This window comes from Benincasa hispida, chromosome 2 (genome assembly GCF_009727055.1).
Source record: "Benincasa hispida cultivar B227 chromosome 2, ASM972705v1, whole genome shotgun sequence".
In the NCBI taxonomy this organism is placed as follows: Eukaryota; Viridiplantae; Streptophyta; class Magnoliopsida; order Cucurbitales; family Cucurbitaceae; genus Benincasa; species Benincasa hispida.
Genome location: NC_052350.1, coordinates 50,129,689 through 50,152,609, shown reverse-complemented (window position 1 = coordinate 50,152,609; position 22,921 = coordinate 50,129,689). Strand labels below are relative to the sequence as shown.

At 35.8% G+C, this 22,921-nt stretch overlaps 1 protein-coding gene across 5 annotated transcripts; it reads left to right on the top strand.

The window, feature by feature from the left end:
* Positions 1-512: 512 nt before the first annotated feature.
* LOC120071429 (serine/threonine-protein kinase tricornered) lies at positions 513-20,305 on the top strand. Of its 5 annotated transcripts, XM_039023706.1 has the most exons (14): positions 513-690; positions 806-1,081; positions 13,524-13,698; positions 13,991-14,074; positions 14,890-15,131; positions 15,299-15,542; positions 15,908-15,987; positions 16,469-16,553; positions 17,355-17,486; positions 17,559-17,672; positions 18,447-18,491; positions 18,675-18,759; positions 19,541-19,654; positions 19,737-20,305. In XM_039023706.1, the coding sequence occupies exons 2-14, from the start codon at positions 900-902 to the stop codon at positions 19,826-19,828; spliced, it is 1,674 nt and encodes a 557-aa protein (XP_038879634.1). In that variant the 5' UTR covers positions 513-690; positions 806-899; the 3' UTR covers positions 19,829-20,305. The 5 variants fall into 5 exon arrangements, with proteins under 5 accessions (XP_038879634.1, XP_038879637.1, XP_038879639.1 ...); XM_039023708.1 differs by having other exon boundaries at positions 514-1,081; positions 19,601-19,654; XM_039023709.1 differs by lacking the exon at positions 19,541-19,654 and having other exon boundaries at positions 513-1,081.
* Positions 20,306-22,921: the final 2,616 nt, after the last annotated feature.

Here is a 22,921-nt window from a genome sequence, read left to right as displayed (position 1 = left end):
TCTTGAAACCCATTATACTATGTTTAACATGTTTCTTTTCAACCAAAATTAATGAATTAGAATGCTTATGGATCTTGTTTCCTTCCGCTACGTGCTGGTGTCGATCCAACACAATTTTGGTTAATTTCTGTTCCTGTACTTTAAAAATGTTCATTTGGATTACTTTCAACTTTGGTTTTTGAACTTTAAAAAAATGATCGTTTCTATCATTTAGTGAAAATGAACGAATCAAAATGGCAACTTTTTAAAAGTATAAAGACTAAAATGAATTAAAATTAAAAGTAAACGACTTACATTTTAAAATATAAGAACAGAAAAGAACAAAAATTGAACAAAATGAACATTTTAAAATATAAAAATTAAAATAAACTAATATAAAAAAATATAGAGAATAAAATGAATAATTTGAAAACAAATTTAGAACGTGTATAAAGGAAATATACTACTCTCGAAAATTTTCCCAAAATTATTTTAAAAAAAAGACAGTAAAAGTATGGACATAAATTCTGGTACAACGCTCTGACTGTTGCCTGTCTCGAATTTTGATTGCAGTGGCATTGAATGATACATCTCATTGAAAGAGAGAGAGAGCGAAAATGGCGGGCCGCGTCAGACATTGCCAGGTGGAAGGCCATTGCAAAAGCTTTGGAAAGCAATGGAAGGAACGAATCGCCATTTCCCACATTTCAGGTCAACAATTTGGATTTCAAACGAACAAAAAAGTCGTCAGCTTTGTTAATTTTTTGAGGTCCCATTCTTCTCAACAATTTTTACCTCTTACCCACATCACAAAACGGAATTTCAGACAATATACACAGAGAAAATTTCTGGTTTTTGGAGAAAAATCATCAGGAGAAATTGAAAAAACAGAAAACCCCCAATAGAAAAAAAAGGCATTTATGGAGGATCATCAGGAGGTTGAAGGCGAGGAAGAAGATGAAGTGGGACCCATCACTGTGGAGGAGGAAGAAATTGGATTTGTGGGTTCGAGCTTGACTTTGGAGAAGGTCGCTGCAGCAAAACAGTACATTGAGAATCATTACAAAGCTCAGAAAAAGCACATTCAAGAACGCAAAGAGAGGTTTGAACCTGATTCTTCCAAGATCGCTTTCTTTATTTGTATTGGTGAACCTTCATGACAGATTTTAATATCGTCCAAATAACTTTTGTCAAGTTTAAAATTATTTCGAATGATCCTACACTTTTAATTGCAAATTTTATATCATATAAATTGGTATTGAATGATTGCAAAAATCTTTTTGATTTTGAGAATGATAAAAGTTATTTTAACTATTTTTGAGAATCATTCTTAAACATGTACTTAGAAGACCTTGGATTTGAGGTTTACTCTTAACACATGCAATGGTTTTATGAGTTAATCTTCATTTTCTGTGACATGATACATTAAAGTAACTTTGATTCTAATACAGATTTATTTTTTTTCATGTTTTTTTTTCCTCACATTTGATGCATTTTGGGAGATGGGTTCTCGATAGCTACTTCTCATTTTGATTCTTCATCGTCGTTATGTGGCAGGGACTAAATTAATACCTTATAAATTAACTTTCTATATAAATTATGTGTTACTTTTTGCAAAATGGTTATAGATTAGATAGACAGAGGTGTATACTTGTAGAAAAGTTAAGAAATGGAGAAGTTTTATAGATTTTGATTTCATTACTTTTCAGGTTGTGTAGGATCCACTTTTTGTTTCCCGTATTGTCCAGTTGCCTTCTTTCATTTGTCTTAATAAAAGGTGAAACATTATGTGATCCTTTTACAATCCAAAGTGCATGCTACTTGATTTTTCAAGTAACGGGAACTGCATCTTAGTATGTTCTTCTTGTGTTGTTGGATTAGCTGAGGATATAATATGTGTTTATGCAATTTGTGGTACGTGAAAGAGTACCTTTCCTCCTTTAGTCCCTTCAAAGGATGAATGCTGGTAGATGCAAGATGCTACAATAAGTTGATAATTTGATCACTCGATTATAGAATTTTGGTTTGTTAAGGCCTCGTTAGGTAACCATTTAGTTTTCTTTTTGGTTTTTGAAAATTAAGCTTATTGTTAAAAGATAGAAAATAGAGAACACTAGATTTACGTGGAAAACCCTAGAACAGGGAGAAAAAACCACGATAGAAAGTCTCTTTTATTATTTTTTAACACGCAATGAAAGTAACAATAGAAGTCATATTTATAGACTCTAGCAAGCCCTAAAATAAAAAAGGAAATAAACCTAGGGTAAAGTAAAATACTAAAATAACCTTGGGGCTATAAACTATCAACAAAGCCCCTTATTTCCAATACTCCCCCTCAATTGGGACGTAGATATCAATCAAACCCAACTTGCTAACACATGAGTCAAAACTTTGCCTGAGTAACCCTTTGGTGAGAACATCAACAATTTATACTAGATGGAATATACGGAATACAAATACTACCATTGTCTAATTTCTCTTTTATAAAGTGCCTGTCAATCTCCACATGTTTCGTTCTATCATGTTGTACAGGATTATTAGCTATGCTTATAGCCGCTTTATTGGTAGAATACTGTCTTGGTGTAGATCAGACAGAACTTTTTTCAACCAGATTTCTTCACAGATTCCCAAACTCATAGCTCTATATTCGACTTCAGCACTGCTTCTAGCAACAATACTTTGCTTCTTACTTCTCCAATTAACTAGGTTACCCCACATAAAAGTACACTATCAGAGGTAGACTTTCTATCAATCATTGATCCTGCCTAATCAGAGTTGGTATAAGCCTCAATGCATTTCTTGTCAGTTTTTCTGAACATCAGACCTTTACCTGGTGAGCTTTTCGAATATCTCAGAATCCGATTCAGAGCTTCCATATGTTCTTTGTAGGGTGCCTGCATAAACTGACTAACAACACTGACAGCATAGGAAATATCTGATCTAGTATGAGATAAGTAAATAAGTTTTCCCACTAGACACTGATACCTCTCTTTATCAACAAGAACTTTGTCAACAGAATCTCCCAGTTTTGCATTGAATTCAATAGGAGTGTTAGCAGGTCTACATCCAGTCATATCTATTTCTTTTAACAGGTCAAGAGTGTATTTTCGTTGTGAGACAGAGATTCCTTCCCTTGATCTTGCCACCTCTATTCCAAGGAAATAATTTTAGATTCCCTAGATCTTTGATCTCAAACTCATCAACCATTTTCTTTTTCAGCCTGATGATCTCAACACTATCATTTCTTGACAGGATCATCAACATACACAATTAGAACATCAGTTTTCCCAGATACTGATCTTTTTGTGAACAATGTGTGATCAGAGTGTCCCTGAGTGAAACCTTGGAACTTAATAAAGGTAGTAAACCTGTTGAACCACGGGGACTGTTTCAAACCATACAAAGACTTCCCGAGTTTACAAACCTGATGATCAAACTGAGCTTCAAAACCTAGGGAGAAGGGAGAGGGGGGCTCATATACACCTCATTCTTCTAGTTCACCATTCAGAAATGTATTTTTCACATCAAGTTGATGGAGAGACTAGTCTTTATTAACTACAATAGAAAGAAGGACCCGGATCGCATTTAACTTCGCTACAGGGGAGAAAGTCTTAGAATAATTTATCCCATAAGTTTGAGTAAACCCCTTTGCTATAAGTCTGGCCTTGTACCTATCTAGAGTTCCATCTGATTTATACTTCAGAGTAAACACCCACTTGCACCCTGTTATAGTTCTATTGTTAGGATTTTCCATTATTGTAAATATCTTGTTCTATTTTCCTTTTCTATACTTTGTACACTTGTATATATTCATATATTTGGTGAATGAATAAAGTATTCTGATTCTCTCTCAAACCTAAGAGTTTTACATGGTATCAGAGACCTTTAAACAAAATTAGGGTTTTGTGAATGTTAGGGTTTGAGAATTTAGAACCCGTTTGTGTTACATCTAGGGTTTTGTGGAGGGGTGAGTTTACACTTTTGCTCACAGATGCTGTCTTCGATTCGTTTGCCGCCATCGCTGCCAGAAAAAAAAAAGGTAGTTTTTCGAGATCGCCCAGTCCATCGAGGAGTCCGGCCGCCGATCTACAGAACCCCAAAGTTTGGAATCCATCTAACCAGCACGTGAGGCTCACACGCCACTTTTCCCTTCTGTCGTTAATCCACACACCGACGCTTGTAGGCACGTGTGCCATCTGTTGTTGACTCTCCTTGGTGGTGTGTTTTTTTGGGGCTATATACTCACTGTTTGTGGTTCATTGAAGAAAAAAAAAACATCTCTTCGATAAGTTTGATTCTCTTCTGTCTGGTGCTTATTTTTTGAGGTAATGGCTGATAAGAAACCAGTAGTCACGTCTAAGATGATTCCTATGGTGTCAAAAGTAACTGAGCACAAGTTGAATGGATCCAATTATTATTCATAGAGATCAAATGTTCACCACTTTATTAGGAGCATGGAGATGGATGATCACATCACGGAAGAGCCACCGGTTAATGCTAATAAAAATATTTGGTGGTAGGACGATTCAAGAATGCTTCTACAAATCAAGAATTCTATTGACCGTGAAATCGTTGAACTAATAAATCATTGCAAATCAGTCAAAGAACTATTGGAATATTTGGATTTTCTTTATTCTGGGAAAGAGAATATTAATAGAGTGTTTAATGTTTGTAAGACTCTATATCAACCTGATCAAGGAGAAAAATCTTTTACAAGCTACTTTATGGAGGTTAAAAATACACGTGCGGAATTCAATGCCTTGATGCCAATCAGCATGGATCCAAAAGTTCTAATGGCTCAATGTGAAAAGTTATTTATTATAATTTTTTTAGTAGATCTTGCACCTAAATATGAGATGGCCAAAGATCAAGTGTTGTCAAGCTCAAATATCTCATCGTTGGAAGAAGCTTATACTCGAATACTTCGTACAGAGAAGACACAAGTAGTTATGTCATCTAATTCTAGTAGTGCTTTGATTGGGTGCACAAATGATGGGGTTGAATCAATAGCTCCAAAGGTCATCCCAATAACCAAAGATCAAATCCAGAAGGTGTTGTTTGCTATTACTTTCATAAACCTGGCCATATGAAACGTGAATGCAGAAGATTGATGAATAAAGGTCAGAGGGTGCCATCTGCACATGTCGCTTCTACTTCTGATAATCTTGACAAGTCAATCGCGATTTCTGTAGAGGAGTTTGCTAAATTTCAACAGTATTAAGAGTCATTGAGGTCATCATCTTCTCTACTCCCATTACGGCCATCGTAGAGACAAGTAATATCTTTAAATGCCTTCTTTCCTCCACATCAAAATGGGTCATTGACTCTGGTGCTACAAACCATATGACAGGTAATCCCAGTTTATTCTCTAACCTTTGTACATCTATCTCTTCACCTAATATCACTATAGCTGATGGAACCTCCACTCCTGTTTTAGGATCAAGAACCGTCCATTTTACTAAATCGATTTCTTTGTCATCAGTTTTAAATTTGCCACATTTCTCGTTTAATTTGATTTCGGTCAGTAAACTCACTCGTGATCTTCATTGTTGTGTCTCTTTTTTCCCTGTTATTGCTTATTTCAGGATTTTACGACGAAGCAGACTATTGGTAAAGGGCGTGAATTTGGAGGTCTTTACATCTTTGAACCACAAACACCTACAACCATCACATGCTCTAGCGTGTCGTCTCCCTTTGAAGAACATTGTCGTTTGGGTCATTCGTCTATCTTTGTGTTAAAGAGTCTTCGTCCACAACTTCCAACATTTGTCTTCTTTAGATTGTGAGTCATGTCAGTTTGCTAAATTTCATCGTTTGAGTTTGTATCCTCGAGTCAATAAACGAGCTAGTGCTCCTTTTGAATTAGTCCATTCTGATGTTTGGGGTCCATGTCCTATCGGGTCCAAAGGAGGGTTTAGGTATTTTGTACATTTGTCGATGACTATTCTCATGTTACGTAGTTATATTTAATGAAAAATCATTCTGAGTTACTTTCTCATTTTTGTAACTTCCATACTGAAATTCGAACTCAGTTTAGTAGTGCTCTTAAAATCCTATGGAGCGATAATGCTAAGGAATATTTCTCTCATGCACTTAAGTCTTATTTACATGCCCATGGCATTCTTCATCAATCTTCTTGTGTCGATACTCCATCTCAAAATTGGGTTGCAAAACGAAAGAATCGTCATCTCCTTGAGACAACCAACGTCTTGATGTTTCAGATGCATGTTCCAAAATCCTTTTGGGCTAATGCTGTTTCCACAGCTTGTTTCTTAATAAATCGCATGCCCTCTTCCATTCTTAAGGGTGAGATACCTTTTCGTACTTTATGCCCCAAGAAACATTTGTTTCCCATTCCACACAAAATATTTGGTTGTACCTGCTTTGTTCGGGATGTTCGGCCTTAACATACCAAGCTGAATCCAAAGTCCTTAAAATGTATTTTCCTTAGTTATTCCCATGTTCAAAAGGGGTATCGCGTTATTGTCCTAGTCTAAATAAATATTTCGTCTCTCTTGATGTCACGTTTTTTTAACATTCCTCATTTTTTCCATCGTCATCTCTCTTTGAATAAGAGTCAGGGGGAGCATAAGGAATTAGAGGATGATTTCCTTGTCTACATAGTTATTTCTCCTTCTGATCCTCTTCCTGATTCATCTCTACCTGTGGCTACCTCTACTCTTCCACCCATCGTTAAGGTCTATACTCGACGACAACCTCCTTCAGTTCCATGCCCTGTACCAGAGACTTCTTTGTCTCCTTCAGTTCCATGCCCTATACCATAGTCTTCTTCGTCATTGGATCCAGAAACGAGTGATGATCTTCCTATTGCTCTTCGTAAAGGTAAACCTACATGTGCTCATCCTATTTCCTCTTTTGTTTCATATAACCATTTGTCGTCTTCCACATGTTCATTCATTGCATCCCTAGAGTCTGTATCCATCCCTAAAACTATTCATGAAGCTTTGTCTCATCCTGGTTCGTGTGCCGCAATGGTGGAGGAGATGACTGCCTTAGATGTTAATTGTACTTGGGATTTAGTTTCTCCCCCTTCAAGAAAGAAGGCTATCGATTGCTAATGGGTGTTTGCGGTTAAAGTCAATCCTGCTGACTCTGTTGCTCGGTTAAAAGCGCGCCTTGTAGCGAAAGGCTATGCACAAACTTATGACGTTGACTATCCTGGTACTTTTTCTCTTTTAGCAAAAATGGTATCTGTGAGGTTTATTTCATTAGCTTCAATCAATCATTGGCCTTTACATCAACTTGATATTAAAAATACATTTCTTCATGGTGATCTTCAAGAAGAGGTGTATATGGAGCAACCACTAGGGTTTATTGCTCAGGGGGAGAATGGAACGGTGTGTCGCATTCGTAAATCTTTGTATGGATTAAAGCAGAGTCCACGGGCTTGGTTTGGTAAATGTAGTCAAGTGAATGAAAGCTTTGGAATGCGGAAAAACATGTAAGATCATTCGGTCTTTTTTAAGAGATCTGAGGGTGGTGTCATTTTGTTAGTCGTATATGTGGATGATATTGTGATTACTGGTGATGATGCTTTAGGTATCCGGTCCCTAAAGACCTTTCTTCATAGTCAATTCCATACAAAAGATTTGGGCATGTTGAATTACTTCTTAGGAATTGAGGTAATAAGAAGCAAGAAAGGAATAGTATTATCATAGAGAAAATATGTACTTGACTTGTTGACTGAAACAGGGAGACTAGGGGCTAAGCCATGTAGTACCCTACTGATGCCCAACTCACAGCTCACAAAAGATGGAGAATTGCTAAAAGATCTTGAAAAATATAGGAGGTTAGTGGGAAAACTTAATTACCTTACAGTGACTCGACCCGACATAGCCTATTCAGTGAATATTGTGAGTCAGGACATGTCATGCCCTACAGTTGATCATTGGGTTGCATTGGAACAGATTTTGTGTTATCTGAAGGCAGCTCTCGGGCGTGGTTTATTATAGAAGGATTATGGTCATACTAATACCAAATGTTTCTCATACGCCGATTGGGCAGGATCTAAAGAAGACAGAAGATCAACGTCAGGGTATTGTATTTTTATTGGTGGTAATTTGATTTCTTGGAAGAGTAAGAAGCAAAATGTGGTGTCACGTTCAAGTGCGAATCAGAATATAGAGCAATGACACAGTCTGTATGTGAATTGATTTGGATTTATCAACTTCTTGTTGAGTTAGGATTTGAGATCACCACACTGACAAAGTTGTAGGTTGATAATCAAGCAGCACTTCATATTGCGTCTAATCCAGTATTTCATGAAAGGACCAAACATATTGAAGTTGATTGCCATTTAGTACATGAGAAAATTCAACAAGTGTTGGTATCTGCAGCATATGTGAAGACTGAAGAACAATTATGAGATATCTTCACCAAAGCATTAAATGGAACACGTATAGATTATCTATGTAACAAGTTGGGCATGATTAACATATATGCTCCAACTTGAGGGGGAGTGTTATAGTTCTATTGTTAGAGTTTTCCAATATTGTAAATATCTTGTTATATTTTTCTTTTCTATGCTTTGTACACTTGTATATATTCATATCTTTGGTGAATGAATAGAGTATTCTGATTTTCTTTCAAACCTAAGAGTTTTACACACCCAACTGTTTTATGCCCTTTAGGAAGAGCAACAAGGTCCCACGTATTATCCTTTTCAAGAGCTTTCATTTCTTCTATGACGGCAGTCTTCCACTTAGGAATTTCTATAGCCATATGTATGTTTTTCGGAATTATTACTATATCAAGGCTGACAGTGAACGCCCTGAACCAGAAGATAGATTACTGTAAGGCATACAACTATACATGGGGTACTTGGTGCAGGCTCTGGTGCCCTTTCTCAATGCAATGGGCATGTTAAGAGAGAGATCATAATCCTTTGGTTTGTCCGATTCCTCATTTGTAATGGGATTTTGATTACATTTTCCAGCCTGATGAAGAATCTCACCCTCTTGTGTTTCTGTTGAAGTCTCAATACTGCTTGTAACCTTGTTATTCTCTGGGACTAACATATCATTCCTGTCATTCTCAGCCAAATCAACAATATCATCCTCAACACACAAGTTAATATTATCAGTGCCCGTGGTACCTTGAGCTTGCATTGGTTTAGATTCATTGATCGGAGCCGGCGAGCAGTAGGGGACACCATTTCCTTTATGAGATTCTTCTTGTAGTAGGTTATCCAAAAGACTTGTTTAGTGGGTAGAACGGTGTCATGGACACTCAGGATGGGTTCAGGAAGGTCAGTCGGGACTTAAGATGTGGATCAATTAGTCTCTTCATTAGTAATCTCTCCCTGAAGATGACTAACGGGAAAGAAAGGTTTATCCTCAAGGAACTTTACATCGATGGAGATGAAGTATTTCTAGGAAGAAGGGTGGAAGCATTTATAACCTTGCTGGTGAAGGGGATATCCAACGAAGATACATTTCTGAGCACGAGGGGTAAACTTAGTTTGGGTAGGGCCATGACTATGGACAAAGGTAGTGCACTCAAAAACTCGAAGAGGAACATCAGGAATAAGCCACATGGTAGGGTATAACTCCTTGAGGCATTCAAGGGGGGTTTGAAGTTGGAGGACACGGGAAGACATTCGATTAATAAGATGAGCTACAGTCAAAACTGCACCCCCCCCCATAAGTAAGATGGAAGTGAAGTAGATAGCATGAGAGACCTTGTAACCTCAAGAAGGTGATGATTTTTTCTTTCAGCCACCTCATTCTATTGACATAGACACACAAGCTTTGGTGGACAATGCCTTTAGAAGACAAAAAATACGAAGAGTATTATTAAGGAACTCACGACCATTATCACTACGAAGAATAGCAATTTTGATATTGAACCGAGTCTCAACAATAATGTAAAATTGTTGAAATACCGATAAAACCTCAGATTTATCAGTGAGGAGAAAAACTCATGTAAGACGGGTATGATCATCAATAAAGGTCACAAATCACCATTTCCCCGAAGAGGTGGTAATACTCGAGGGACCCCAAACATCACTATGAATAAGGGTGAAGGGCTAAAAAGGTTTGTAAGGTTGAGACGGAAAAGTGACCCTATGTTGTTTTGCACGAATGCACACATCATAAGATTGAGAAGAGACATTAACTTTTATTGAATAAATGAGGAAATAAATATTTCATATATTTGAAATTTGGATGACCAAGGCGAAAATGCCACAACCTACAATCTTTTTCTGAAGTTGAAAAATAAGAAGATAATGAACTAGTCTTATAACAGTTCCTAGAGAAAGCATCATCATCAAGGACATAGAGTCCCCTATTGTGCCGGGCAGTGCCAATCGTCTTCCCCGAACTCAAGTTCTGAAAGAAAACATTATCTGGTGAGAAAGCAACTTGACAATTCAGATCTCTAGTTATCTTACTAATAGATAGTAAATTGTAAGATATTTTGGGTACATGCAACACATTCTGTAAAGTTAAACCATCAAATGAAGAAATATGACCCTTGCCCGCAATAGGAGCAAAGGACCCATCTGCAATCCGAATCTTTTCACTACCAGCACTTGGAAGATATGATAGAAAATTATCAGAAGATCTAGTCGAATAATCTGTAGCCCCTGAATCAAGTATCCATAGTTTCTTATCATTTATGCTGAGGAGACTTAAGGATTGAGAGGTACCTGACTGAGCAACAACCCCAAGGGAAGAGACACCAGGGTCACTTTGGCAATTCACCTGAGGTTGTGAGTGGGGGCACTCGCAGATTCACTCATAAGAGCCCCACTAGGATTGGACCTGTCATTTGGAGGACGTCTTTTTCCATTCAGTGGTCTCCATGTAACTTCCAGCACTGTTTTTTCGTATCCCAAGGTTTCTTGCAATGTTTACACATCAAGGTCTGTTTCCCATTTTGCTTGTCACTATCAGAACCAGATAATTTTGTACTAAAAGCAGCAGAGTCAGTAGCAGATATAGTCGTGATGGTTAAAGCACCGACTTTGTCTTCCTCTGGATGAACCTCAGAACACACTTCCATAAAAGAAGGTATAGGCCTCTGTCCCAGTATGCAACCTCGCACTGCATCGAGCTTGGAGTTTAAACCAACTAGGAAATCATGGACACGATCGACTTCCTCAATCTTAGAATACTGAACACCTCCACAAGGGCACTCCCAGATAATTTGACGACAAATGTCCATCTCCTGCCAGATTAAGGACAAGTTGTTAAAGTATGAAGTGACATCCATCGTCCCCTGTTTGCACTCGTGAGCTTGTTTACTTAGAGTGTAAAGACAAGACACATTCTGCCTCTTAGAATATAATTTCTGAACTACATCCCTATCTGAGGTTCCACACTATTAATCAGCAGTGATCGAAGCAGGGAGTCTTCTCCTTTCCAAATGCGTTCCTAAGGATCCCCTGGCCTAGATCTTGGTATCTCACCAGTTAGATATCCAAACTTGTGATGCCCTTCAAGAGTCATTTTAATGGACTGAGACCAGGAGAAATAATTCTGACCATTCAACTTTTCTACTGCAATTAACCTTATGGAATTTCCCATAGATCCAGACAAATAGTTTGCAGTAGTTAAAGCAGGGAAAGAGGTTATCGGATTCTCTGGATACATCGGTAGACCGGAAGAATATCAGAACTCATTGTACTAGAATTTAAGTTCGTGGAAGCACCTAGGGCTGCCCCAAGAGCAACGATTTGTTGCTGAAAACTTGCCTAAAGATTAGCCAATTGTTGTTGAACCATTACTGGAGATAAACCAATCGCACTTTGATGTTTACAACTAGGCGGCTTATGATGAGGAAGGCCTGGCAGCTGCAAATAGGTTGCTTGCGGCTGAAAGGGAAAAGAGTTGAGGATTCCCGACATTGTCGCTGTAGGGGATTTACCTCTGTGGTAGGTAGATGACTCACCAATCTCGGCTTCAAGGTGTAGGTTTCGGCTACTAGCAGTGAGGTTAGAGAGATAGGCAGCGGCAACTCTCGGTGAAAAGGGAGGAACGTCGACGGCATTGTTAAAAAAGGCAGCGGCGCAAGGGTTTCCATCAAAGGATTGTGGCGGTGCTAAAGTTGGACAGATATGCAAGGACTAAAGGTTCCGATTAACCGCGGCTTGGACAACAGTAACAGCGACGATAGCATCAGTGGTCAGAATCAACAGGAGTGGGGCTGGTGCAGAACTAAGATTATCTTGCACTGATTGGTTTTCGCCGATGGCGGCTAGAGTTTCGTCACCACTCTCTGATACCATGTTAAAAGATAGAAAATAAAGAACACTAGGTTTACGTGGAAAACCCTAGAACAGGGAGAAAAAAACCGCGATAGAAAGTCTCTTTTATTATTTTTTAACACACAGTGAAAGTAACAATAGAAGTCATATTTATAGACTCTAGCAAGCCCTAAAATAAAAAAGGAAATAAACCTAGAGTAAAGTAAAATACTAAAATACCCTTGGCTATAAACTATCAACCAAGCCCCTTATTTCCAACACTTATTTTCTCTTAATTTCTCATCATGATTTTCATCTTTCTTAAGTGAGGCGGAGGAATAATTGGAGGCAAAAGAGATGGATTTGGAGAATCCATGGCATTCGAACGCGAGAGAAAATGGAAGAGGGTTTAAACTACTGATACCATATTAGAAGTGTGAATGAGAGAGAAAAAGTGACTTAATTTTATTAACTTGTCTCAAAGTATATATACATTAGCTAATAATGTAAATAACAGAATTACATTATAAACTAGAAAAACAACAGATTACTGTTATATCTAATAGCAAAAAAGTTGAACTCTTAGCTAAATTCCAAAAACAAAAACAAGTTTTTAAAAACTATTTTTTTAGTTTTTAAAACTTGGCTTGGTCTTTTAAAACATTAATAGAAAGTAGATAACAAATCAAGAAATTTAGAAGTGGAAGGATTGTTTACGTACTTAATTTTTGAAAATCCAAAACAAAACACCAAATAGTTATCAAATGGAGCGTAAATGATATCTTGAATTGTTTGCATTTTCTTCTCGCTCCCTATTCATTTATGCAATTGAAAAGAGTTCGCTTGGTGGCAGATGCCCTTAAACTCAACTGAGTGGGCATGAAATGTTTGAGCCATCAAATAGCATAGGTTCGGACTTAATCTACAAATTTCTACCTCGTAAACATGGGGTCTAGACTTTTTGCATACAGGTTGTCTTGTCTCGTCTCTTAATCACTTGCAACCGTTTCAACTTTTACCTGTTCACATTGTTCTTGATCTCTCAAGTTGATCGAGTCCAAAGCCAGAGACTGCTATTTAACCATGCCATCTTTGTTCATGAAAAGTTTGAATCTAACATGTTTCCCACCTTTGGGGCATAAACACAGTAAAATGTATGATATTTTGTTTGGCTTCCATTATTCCTGTTGCTTGCTTGACTCAATATTCCACTGGAAACGATTTTGGAATCTGTACTTGCATCCATGTAGGTTGTTGATTACACTGGGGACTAAATTATGGATTCTGTGATAGATGAAGCATGTTTCTCTTTAACTTATTATAATATTTGTAGGCGCTCTGTGCTTGAAAGGAAGTTGGCATCTTCAGATGTCTCAGAAGAAGAACAAATTAATCTATTGAAGGATTTGGAGCGCACAGAGACTCAATACATGCGGCTGAAAAGGCATAAAATTTGTGTTGAGGATTTCGACCTTTTGACAATTATTGGGAGAGGTGCATTTGGAGAGGTTGGAAATAGAAATTATTAATTGTGTTGCATATAATTAAACAATTTCTTGTAAAGATTCAAAATTCTCTCTGTACAATTTTATTACACTACATTATGTTAATAGCTCTTGAGAACTAAAATGATTTATCTTATTGGATTAAGACCACACAAATAAATATGCCCATAAGTTGCTTTCTTTGAACATGATTTTTTTAGCCAAACATGTTATGTTTTCCAAATATTTCCACTTTAGTTCTACTTTCCTTCTGGGAGTTAACATAGTTTAATGTATATTCAGTATTATTTTGCAGGTCAGACTTTGTCGGGAGAAGAAAACAGGCAACATATATGCCATGAAAAAGCTGAAAAAATCAGAAATGCTCAGTAGAGGACAGGTAAGATTTGACTTGTATGTGGTAATCTCCGTTAAAATTTTGTCATCCCATTGTTTCTATGAATGCTTTTTCTCACAATGAATGTTAGAAAATTGTTTAGATGAGAAGAAAGTTCAACAAAGCAGAAATTGACTTTTTTTTTCCCCCTTTGTTATTCCCTCCTTTTTTCTGGGTAAATATACCAGTTTCCTTTGTTAAAGATAAAACTTAAATTAGATATTCCGAATGATCAACTCAGATACGGACAATCTTCTACCATTAGATATGGCCTGTGGGGTTCCATCAATTTCCCAAGAGCTTTCCATCTTTGAAGAGATCTCAAGAGGAATCATTATCTGCTTCTCCTTTTTTCAGTATGATTTGTGTCCTATAGTTCTGTTCCTGTCGATGTAGACTTCATTTTGCTTTTTCTTTATACTGAACCACAATTCTGGCCCAGAATCCTTTTGGAATGCTTACAAATAATGCAACTAGGCATTGGCTTGCATTTGGTAAGCACTCTTATTCACAAGGAGAATTTGTACAAAGTATAATAAAATAAGTTACTTCCAACTTCCATCTGATTGCCAATCATAATCGTTATTATCCTAATAATTTCTTTTGTATAACTTGTGGTGAACATACTTCTGGAAAGGACAATCCCTTTCACTTGATTTTGAAAAGTTGTTATCTGCACCATTGTGGAAAAGATGTTTAGTTACATGCTTTTTCAAGAGCAATGTTGTTCAATCTATTCAATTATGCAACATTATAGCTTTTGCACTAGGAGAATGGTCAGTTTACCTTCTCTCACTTGTCAGTTATTTACAACATAGGTTGAACATGTCAGAGCTGAAAGGAATTTACTTGCAGAAGTTGCGAGTCACTGCATTGTGAAACTCTATTATTCTTTCCAAGATGCTGAATACTTGTACCTGATCATGGAGTATCTTCCAGGAGGTGACATGATGACTTTACTGATAAGGGAGGAAACTTTGACGGAAACTGTGGCTAGATTTTATGTCGCCCAAAGTGTTTTAGCAATAGAGTCAATTCATAAACACAACTACATCCACAGGTTGGTTCATTATGTTGGTGCAAATTCACTGACAAACTAGATTGCATCTATTATATCTTGAAGTTCATTATGCGTTTCCACATAGACACACATATACATGTGTGTGGGGTATGTGTTTTCACACAACTTTATAATGTGCTTTATGCATAGTTCATCTAATTTTTCAGAGACATAAAACCTGATAACCTTCTACTGGACAAAAGGGGTCATATGAAACTCTCTGATTTTGGTCTTTGCAAGCCTCTTGACTGCACAAATCTGTCTGCAATAAATGAAAATGAAGTCCTTGATGATGAAAACTTGCATGATACGGTGGATGTGGACGACAGCGTTCCAGGTAAAAAGAGTGGGAGGCGCTGGAAGAGCCCCCTTGAACAACTTCAGCATTGGCAGATTAACAGAAGGAAACTGGTATAAGAAAAACTCTCTTCATGTTCTAGAACTGTGGAGTTCCATAGATATTTAGTGTTTTTTTTAATATCATTTTCAGTAACATAAGCTAATTTTTCAATTAACAAGCACCAACTTTAGAGAATGAAGAATCCAAGTGGTAGGGTCCTAGTAGGCCACTCTTTTAGTTTTAATAAACTAATACTCCTTATTTATTTAGTTTTTTAATTGTCAGCACCTTGATATCTATTTATATTTTCAAATTGACCATAAAAAGTTGTTAGAGAAGGGAGATACGAGAAAAATCAACATTTTTCTTCGTGGATTATATTTCATGGCGCTTTTTTATCATCTTACAGTTCTATATTGTTGTCTATTAATGGTAGGCATTTTCCACGGTTGGCACTCCAGATTACATAGCTCCAGAAGTGTTGCTAAAGAAAGGATACGGTGTGGAATGTGACTGGTAAGTTAATCCAATTTGACTGCATGGCATTTTCCAATGAAATTTATCCGATAGTAGTCATTACACTGAATTTCCTGCTATGCCCGAGAGAAATAGAGAGATGAAAACGTAAAGATGCGCGAAAGATAGTTAATTACTTTCTCTTTGTGCCAACATTGAGCACTGATATGAACTTGTATTATCAATCTCAAGGTTTAAGGTTCAATCCCCCCACCCCACATGTTGTCAAAAAAAAAAAAAAAAATTACTCTCTTCATTATGCTGAACATCATTAGAATGTTCGAAAATTTCTGTTCATCAATTAAGTTAGCCAGATTCTTTGCATTCAACTTACAATATGGTTGGCCGATGGAAATTCTCAATTATGCTAATCTTGTCATTCAATATGGTTTGTTTGCTTCATTGGTCCCTATACCTATACCTTACTGTGTATCTTCCAATTTTTCTCGGGAACAAATTCTTATACATATCCTGGTTGCAGGTGGTCTCTTGGTGCAATAATGTATGAAATGCTTGTTGGTTATCCACCATTTTATTCTGATGATCCAGTAACAACGTGCCGAAAGGTTAAATCTAAAATTACACTGAATAAGACATCTGTTTTTCCTTTTGCTTTCTTCTTTGAATAATGTGACCATTCGAGCTATTCATTTTGAGTTCTATTGGAGCACTTATAGCTCATTCCATATTTTTTCCACTGTTGATGATTCTTTTTAATAAGAAACTAGCAATATTTAATTAAACAGCAAGTGAAGTGAACAAGCAGCCTGATTTTTCGATCAGATACAAAAGTGGCTTTCTGTTAGTACATATATTAGAAATCAAATAGCTAGTAAAATGAACAAGCAGCCTCATATTTCGATCAGATAACTTGCATTGAATACTGTCATAAAGGAGTTCACTGTCAAAGGAACTTTATGAGTATTCCTTTGATAACATTATTTTTTAATGAGTATAGTTTATAGCTATTATGCTAAGTGGTCTATTCTTTACATGTCATTTTCCTTCTACGTCGTGGTTCAAATTAAATTAATGCTTGTGTAAGACCCTAGTTATGGTTATATTAGGATTATTGGTATGGTTATTAGTAAGGGTCATGTTAATAAATAGCTAGTAAGTTTGTTAGAGCTTTTGGTTATAAATAGAGAGAGTGGGTTGGGAGCAAGGAAGAATTTTGTGGGATTTCCTTTGGGGAATTTGAGAGAGACTGGCCTCTTGAAAGGCTATGTTATCTTGTTACTTTGTTACTTTTCTTATAATATTTCAACATATTCCCATACTTGAGTGTATTTGATTTTTCTGTGTTGTTCTTGAGTGTTCTTATTAGGAGGCATCCTAAAGCTTGCTGTTGAATTCCGTAATATCAGATTGTGCATTGGAAAAATCACTTAAAATTCCCTGATGAGATTAGATTATCACCTGAAGCAAAAGACATGATCAGTAGGCTGCTTTGCGATGCCGAGCATAGGCTTGGTTCTGGAGGTGCAGACCAAATCAAGGTCAGTATATGGTATCTTTCCTTAAATTAGATATATGCTGATGTTCTATATATTGACAAAAAAACCTATTAGGCTCATCCTTGGTTCAAAGATACCGACTGGGACAAACTCTATGACATGGATGCGGCATTTAAGCCCGAGGTCAATGGGGAACTCGATACGCAGAATTTTATGCAATTTGATGAGGTGAGGTCAAGATAATCTGTCGTATTTGTTTAAATCTCACTCCATGGATCCACTATTGTTTCATGGTGATCGACTTTTAATTGTATGAATATTCCTCTAAGGGTTGGACATGGTGTTTAAAAGATAGCCCTTGGAGTGAAATAAGAGGTTATTGATCCAAACGGAGTCGTACCTGCATTTTAAAACACATGCAATGAATAGATTTACATGAATTAATTTAGGGACTCTTTCTTATTAAAAACTCACTAGTCGCTTTCTTATTATAAGTTACAAGAGATACAACTTACAACTTACAAGTGACGTTACTAGTCACTTACCATAATAATCAAGTTCCATCCCACTCATAATTGACAATTTTTTCTTTGCTTTATATATATATATATATATATATATATATTTAATATATGGTTTTCTTTTGATAAGAAATCAATGAAAAAACAATTTCATTGATGGTATGAAATTATAATAGAAAGGGGAAAACCTCCAATGGGAGAGATTACAAATTACTTTCCAGATTGAAAGGAAACTAATGTAGTTATAGTGTTGAAGAGATCCATTCGGCTTTAGTTCTGACAACTTTTTCATTGAAAAAATTTCAAGCAGTTTTTGTAAATAATGTGTTTGGCTTATACTATACACACAATAGGAAATTCTTTCACACACATCAAATAAAAAAGAACAAAACAGAGCAATTATGTACTTAGATTGTTGACAATAACTATCTTCTCCTCATCAAGTTTTCTAGATCCTGACAAGGGTGCTGCTCTGTCATAGGTTGATCCACCGCCAACTAGAACCGGATCTGGACCAATAAGGAAGGTACATAAAAAATCATGTATTTTGCTCCATTGCTTTGAATGAAATATTATAAACCTAACATATCTAGTATCCACTCTTCTCATTTTCAATTACTGTTGTTTATGCTACTTAGTTGTTTTGAACTTTTGACAAAATCATAAACAGTATTTGGTATCTTATTGTCTCCACTGACTTTTTATTTAGATGTTGTTGACTCCGAAAGATCTCAGTTTTGTTGGTTATACATATAAAAATTTTGACGCTGTCAAAGGTCTACACCATTCATTTGGTAAGAGATCTATATCCTTCCCAATTTCGTTCTGAGTGAATCATCTCCCTTCCCCATCCCCTCATATAACATGGGTAACAACCCGTTCTATGTGATATGTTGCTAACATTTTCCTTGTTTGATCATGGATTTGACCTAGTCCTTCCAATCGCTGCAAAAGTTTTGCAGTTATTTCTGCGTCATAACCTCTCTTAGACGTATTGTATACATCATCGTTTCTCTATCAATAGGCTAGAGCTTATATGCATTTTTATGCTCACCAAAAAGGAAACTTGCAGACTTACTGCAGTGTGCAAAATTGTGAAAGTAATTTACCTTTTGAAAAATATTTTCTTATCGAGTTATCTCATAATATGAGTTGACTGCTTAGATTCTACAAGCGAATGTAAAAAGTTGGATCTAACTCAGTTGAAGTAAAGAGTTGCATTACTTCGATAACTCTCCATGTTCCTCAAATGGATCTCTTTGAAAATATCCTGAGCATATTTGTAAGTGACAGATTTCAATGACGCATATCAATTTTTATTGTGGTTACTTTCTAAGCCGATATTCTCTTCCCTCGCTTTCTGCAAAGCTCATAGTTTTACGTCGTATCACCTGAACTCAAGTATGATTAAAAAAAATATATCCACCTTATAGCAATAGTTAGTTTTGCCCTCTTCTCACTTTATTAACTACTTTATTCTTCAATCTGCTAGATAGTGACAGACTCTTATATGAAAATATAAATATGCGCATGCTTATCTGAATATTTTGATGTTTTCTGTGATAATGGATTGAGTTCACCAAACATGCCATGATCTCTCTGACATTCTTGTCTGCCCAATCCCTCACATTTCAGATTTGAAGTCAAGCACCACCCCAATTCGAACTTCGTCTGTTGACTCTACTAAAAGTATTTAAGCGAACTATACTTACCGATTTCAACTCAAGTTGTTTTGCGATGAGCTTCTTACCAACACGAACATCTTGTACAGGTGACTCGGCATTGAATAACTACTCTACCACCTACTCACCAGATGACAGGGAAGCCATATTGGCATCATCAGGGGATGCTTTGTCACAGTAAAAATGTCAAAGAGGCCTGTCTGAAGAAGATGGTGACTTAAACTTAAAAGCACCTGCTTATTTTTTCAGTGGGCAAAGGAAAGTCAAAGTTCCAAATTGTTTTGCAGAGTTCATGTACAGAGAGTTTTGGTTTAGAAACTCAAGATGCCCCCCTCCAAATGGCTGGCCTAGGAGTGTGTGAGATTGTGAATTTTCTAAGGCGTTGACTGCCCAGGTTGGTTTATAGGACCTAGCCTTCTCTTGTGGCAGCTTCTTGGCCCATTTTTTGCCTCCTCCTTTGTATTTGAGAAATTTTATTGCTGCATTGACAATCCACAAAGCTATACTTGTTATGTGGATATGAGACGCTTTTGGTGTCTCAAGTGTCCTTTTCATTTTTTTCACAAGTTGCTCACAATATCCCTTCTGTTTTGGGAAACAAGTTCACTTTTACTTTTATTTGTGACATGTTGAATATATCATTTTTTGTTCCAATGTATACACCATTTTTCTCTTATAAGATTTTATTTTCAATCACCTTCTTATTGTTTACGTGAATGTTGAAGAAAATATAAGATAAGAGATTAAATGGTGTTACGATAGTGTTATGGAATCGATAAATAAAGAAAATGTAAATAGTAGATAATTAATACATATATATACATGGTATAACAGTGCATTAACTATATTCATGGACAGAGAGAGAAAGTAGTTTATTATTAAAGAGAAAATATCATATTACGGATTAAACATCTAGGGTTAGAGAGTTCCTCTAAACTCTAGGACCTAAATCATAATTAACATAAATACAAATACAACTTAGGTTTCAAGGACGTTGTCTCCAAAACCCCCACCAAGGTGTGTCACCCCTGGACCTCAACTCCATATTTGGTCATTTAGAACACCAAATAATAGATTTAAGATATTTCAATAGATAGAATAATGATGTATTAGTCAATTCATATTCATTATATTTTATCTCCGTGACAATATATATATGAGTCCAACATAATTCAAGCAATTATTAATTTAAAAAAGTTCCTCCTAAATATATATGTATATAGTACATACATAACTTAAATGTCACAAAGGTTGAAGGACTAAAATGAAATGGACATTACAAAGTAAAAAAGAAAAAAATTGAAGGACCAAGACCAAACTCATATTTTAATAGTAAAAAGAAAAGACAGTAATGTTTTAAAATATCTAGTAAGCCATATTTGCAGGTACAACTCCAGTTCTAGTATGCTTCCAAATATTGCCTTTTATTAGGAGAATTAAATTGAAAGTAACTGTGCTTTCTTTCTATAATGCTTATGACTCATTCTTACCATGGAAGATGAAACCAATTAACTTTATAGTAAATTATAAACACTATATTTGTTTCACTTCTACACCACAAACTTTATTATAATTATTATTATTTCTTTGTTAGGAGAAACTCACACACTTTTTATTAACTACACGATGCTATATAGAGAGAGCTATAATTGGGTGTAAGATGGACCTATTATCCCACTTTCATCGAAGGTGTATTTGACCTAAGGTGTTATGAAATAGAAGTTGTGAACTCCACTCATTGTTTGGTCAAAGAAATTTGTGGGTCCCGCTACTAAAAGCATTCATTTTATAACTCTTTGGAGCTTATCATTCCACTCATTATCCCACGTACTCTTAAAGAAAATGTAGTAATAATTTGGAGATAATTGCCCAAAAGACCTATTTTAAATGTCCAAAATGGTAAATAGTCTAGTTTTTGAAAAAAATGTCAAATGCCCCTTTGCTGATATCATGACCACATGAAGCTATGATATTGTCATTCTTTTTTCTTTTTCCTCTTCTTCTCCGGTACAAGAAATCTTCATCTACACGTCGTCTTTTTCTTCTTCTCATGCTTCTTCTCCTCTGTACGTCTTCTTTTTCTTCTCCGACATGATGAGTCCACAAGAGCAGTTTTGATGCAACCAACTCCGATGAGCAAGAGCGAGAGAAAATAGTGGTTTTGTGAGTGAGGAATCGAAGAGAGAGTGAGAAAGTGAGAGACATAGTAATTTGTGAGTGAAAAAAATAAGAGAGAACAAGACGAGTGAGAGCGAGAGACAATTTGATAGGAACCACATAGATGAGTGTAGTTTGTAGTGCACCTAAATATTTTTCTTATATATATATATATATATATATATTATATACATGTGGAATATATAACCAGTGCTCATGCTTTAACTTCTGTTATCACGAACCATAGTCACCATTTCAGATGGTCAACTAAAACCCATGTCACGGTGTAAGAAACATAAATTAAATTTCTCAATCCTGTTTAATCTTGTAGAATATGCCCCCTATATTCACATTTAATACTATTATTACAAGCATTTATACATTGTCCGGGAAAGCTAGTCTTGGGATTGCTGTTTTATCCTACTGAATGTCATATATTTCAGGAGCAAGATCAGTTCCCGATAAACAAGTCAGAATTGCCTCAACAAAAATTGATGGAATTGGCTACAAATTGGATCTCATAGCTACAATTTGATAATGGAAAAAAATCGTGGGTTAAAATATTTTTTGGTTTCTATATCGTAAAGTTTTTTCGATTGTAAATCTTATAATTTCAATCGTTCAATTTTAATTCTTCTACTTTGAATACTCTCTCAAGGTTAATTTTTACCGAATTTGATTAAATAATAATAATAACTTTCATACAAAGAAATACAATATGTGAATATGTTTTCAAAAGTTAAAATAAAATTTCTAATAGATAATAAAGAGATTTTTTTTTTAAAAAAATAAACAATTAATTAGTAGTGGAAACTAAATTTAAGATTTATTAAAAATATAGGGATTGAATTTTGAAATTAAATGTACTTGAACAAAGTTAAAGTATATCACAGACAATTTATATTTGTAATGCAACGACTTGTTTGAATTGACTTTCTAAATGTTTATAAATATATATAAAAAAAAAATATTTATAACCATTTAAAAAGTCAATCTAAACGGGTCCCAAATTTCATAGGTTGGATTTCTTAACCTCACAGACTATCTAAAGCCTTCATGTTGTGACCAACAATATCTACAACTATACAAATTATAAACTGCACGACTCGGTTAAGAA

What these genes read in the sequence shown, in the direction of transcription:
- LOC120071429 (XM_039023706.1), top strand. Translation starts at nt 900, where the DNA reads ATGGAGGATCATCAGGAGGTTGAAGGCGAGGAAGAAGATGAAGTGGGA. An exon ending in ATTTTATGCAATTTGATGAG is followed by an intron (nt 17,673 to 18,446) that starts GTGAGGTCAAGA and finishes GCTCTGTCATAG; the next exon opens with GTTGATCCACCGCCAACTAG. An exon ending in GATCTGGACCAATAAGGAAG is followed by an intron (nt 18,492 to 18,674) that starts GTACATAAAAAA and finishes CTTTTTATTTAG; the next exon opens with ATGTTGTTGACTCCGAAAGA.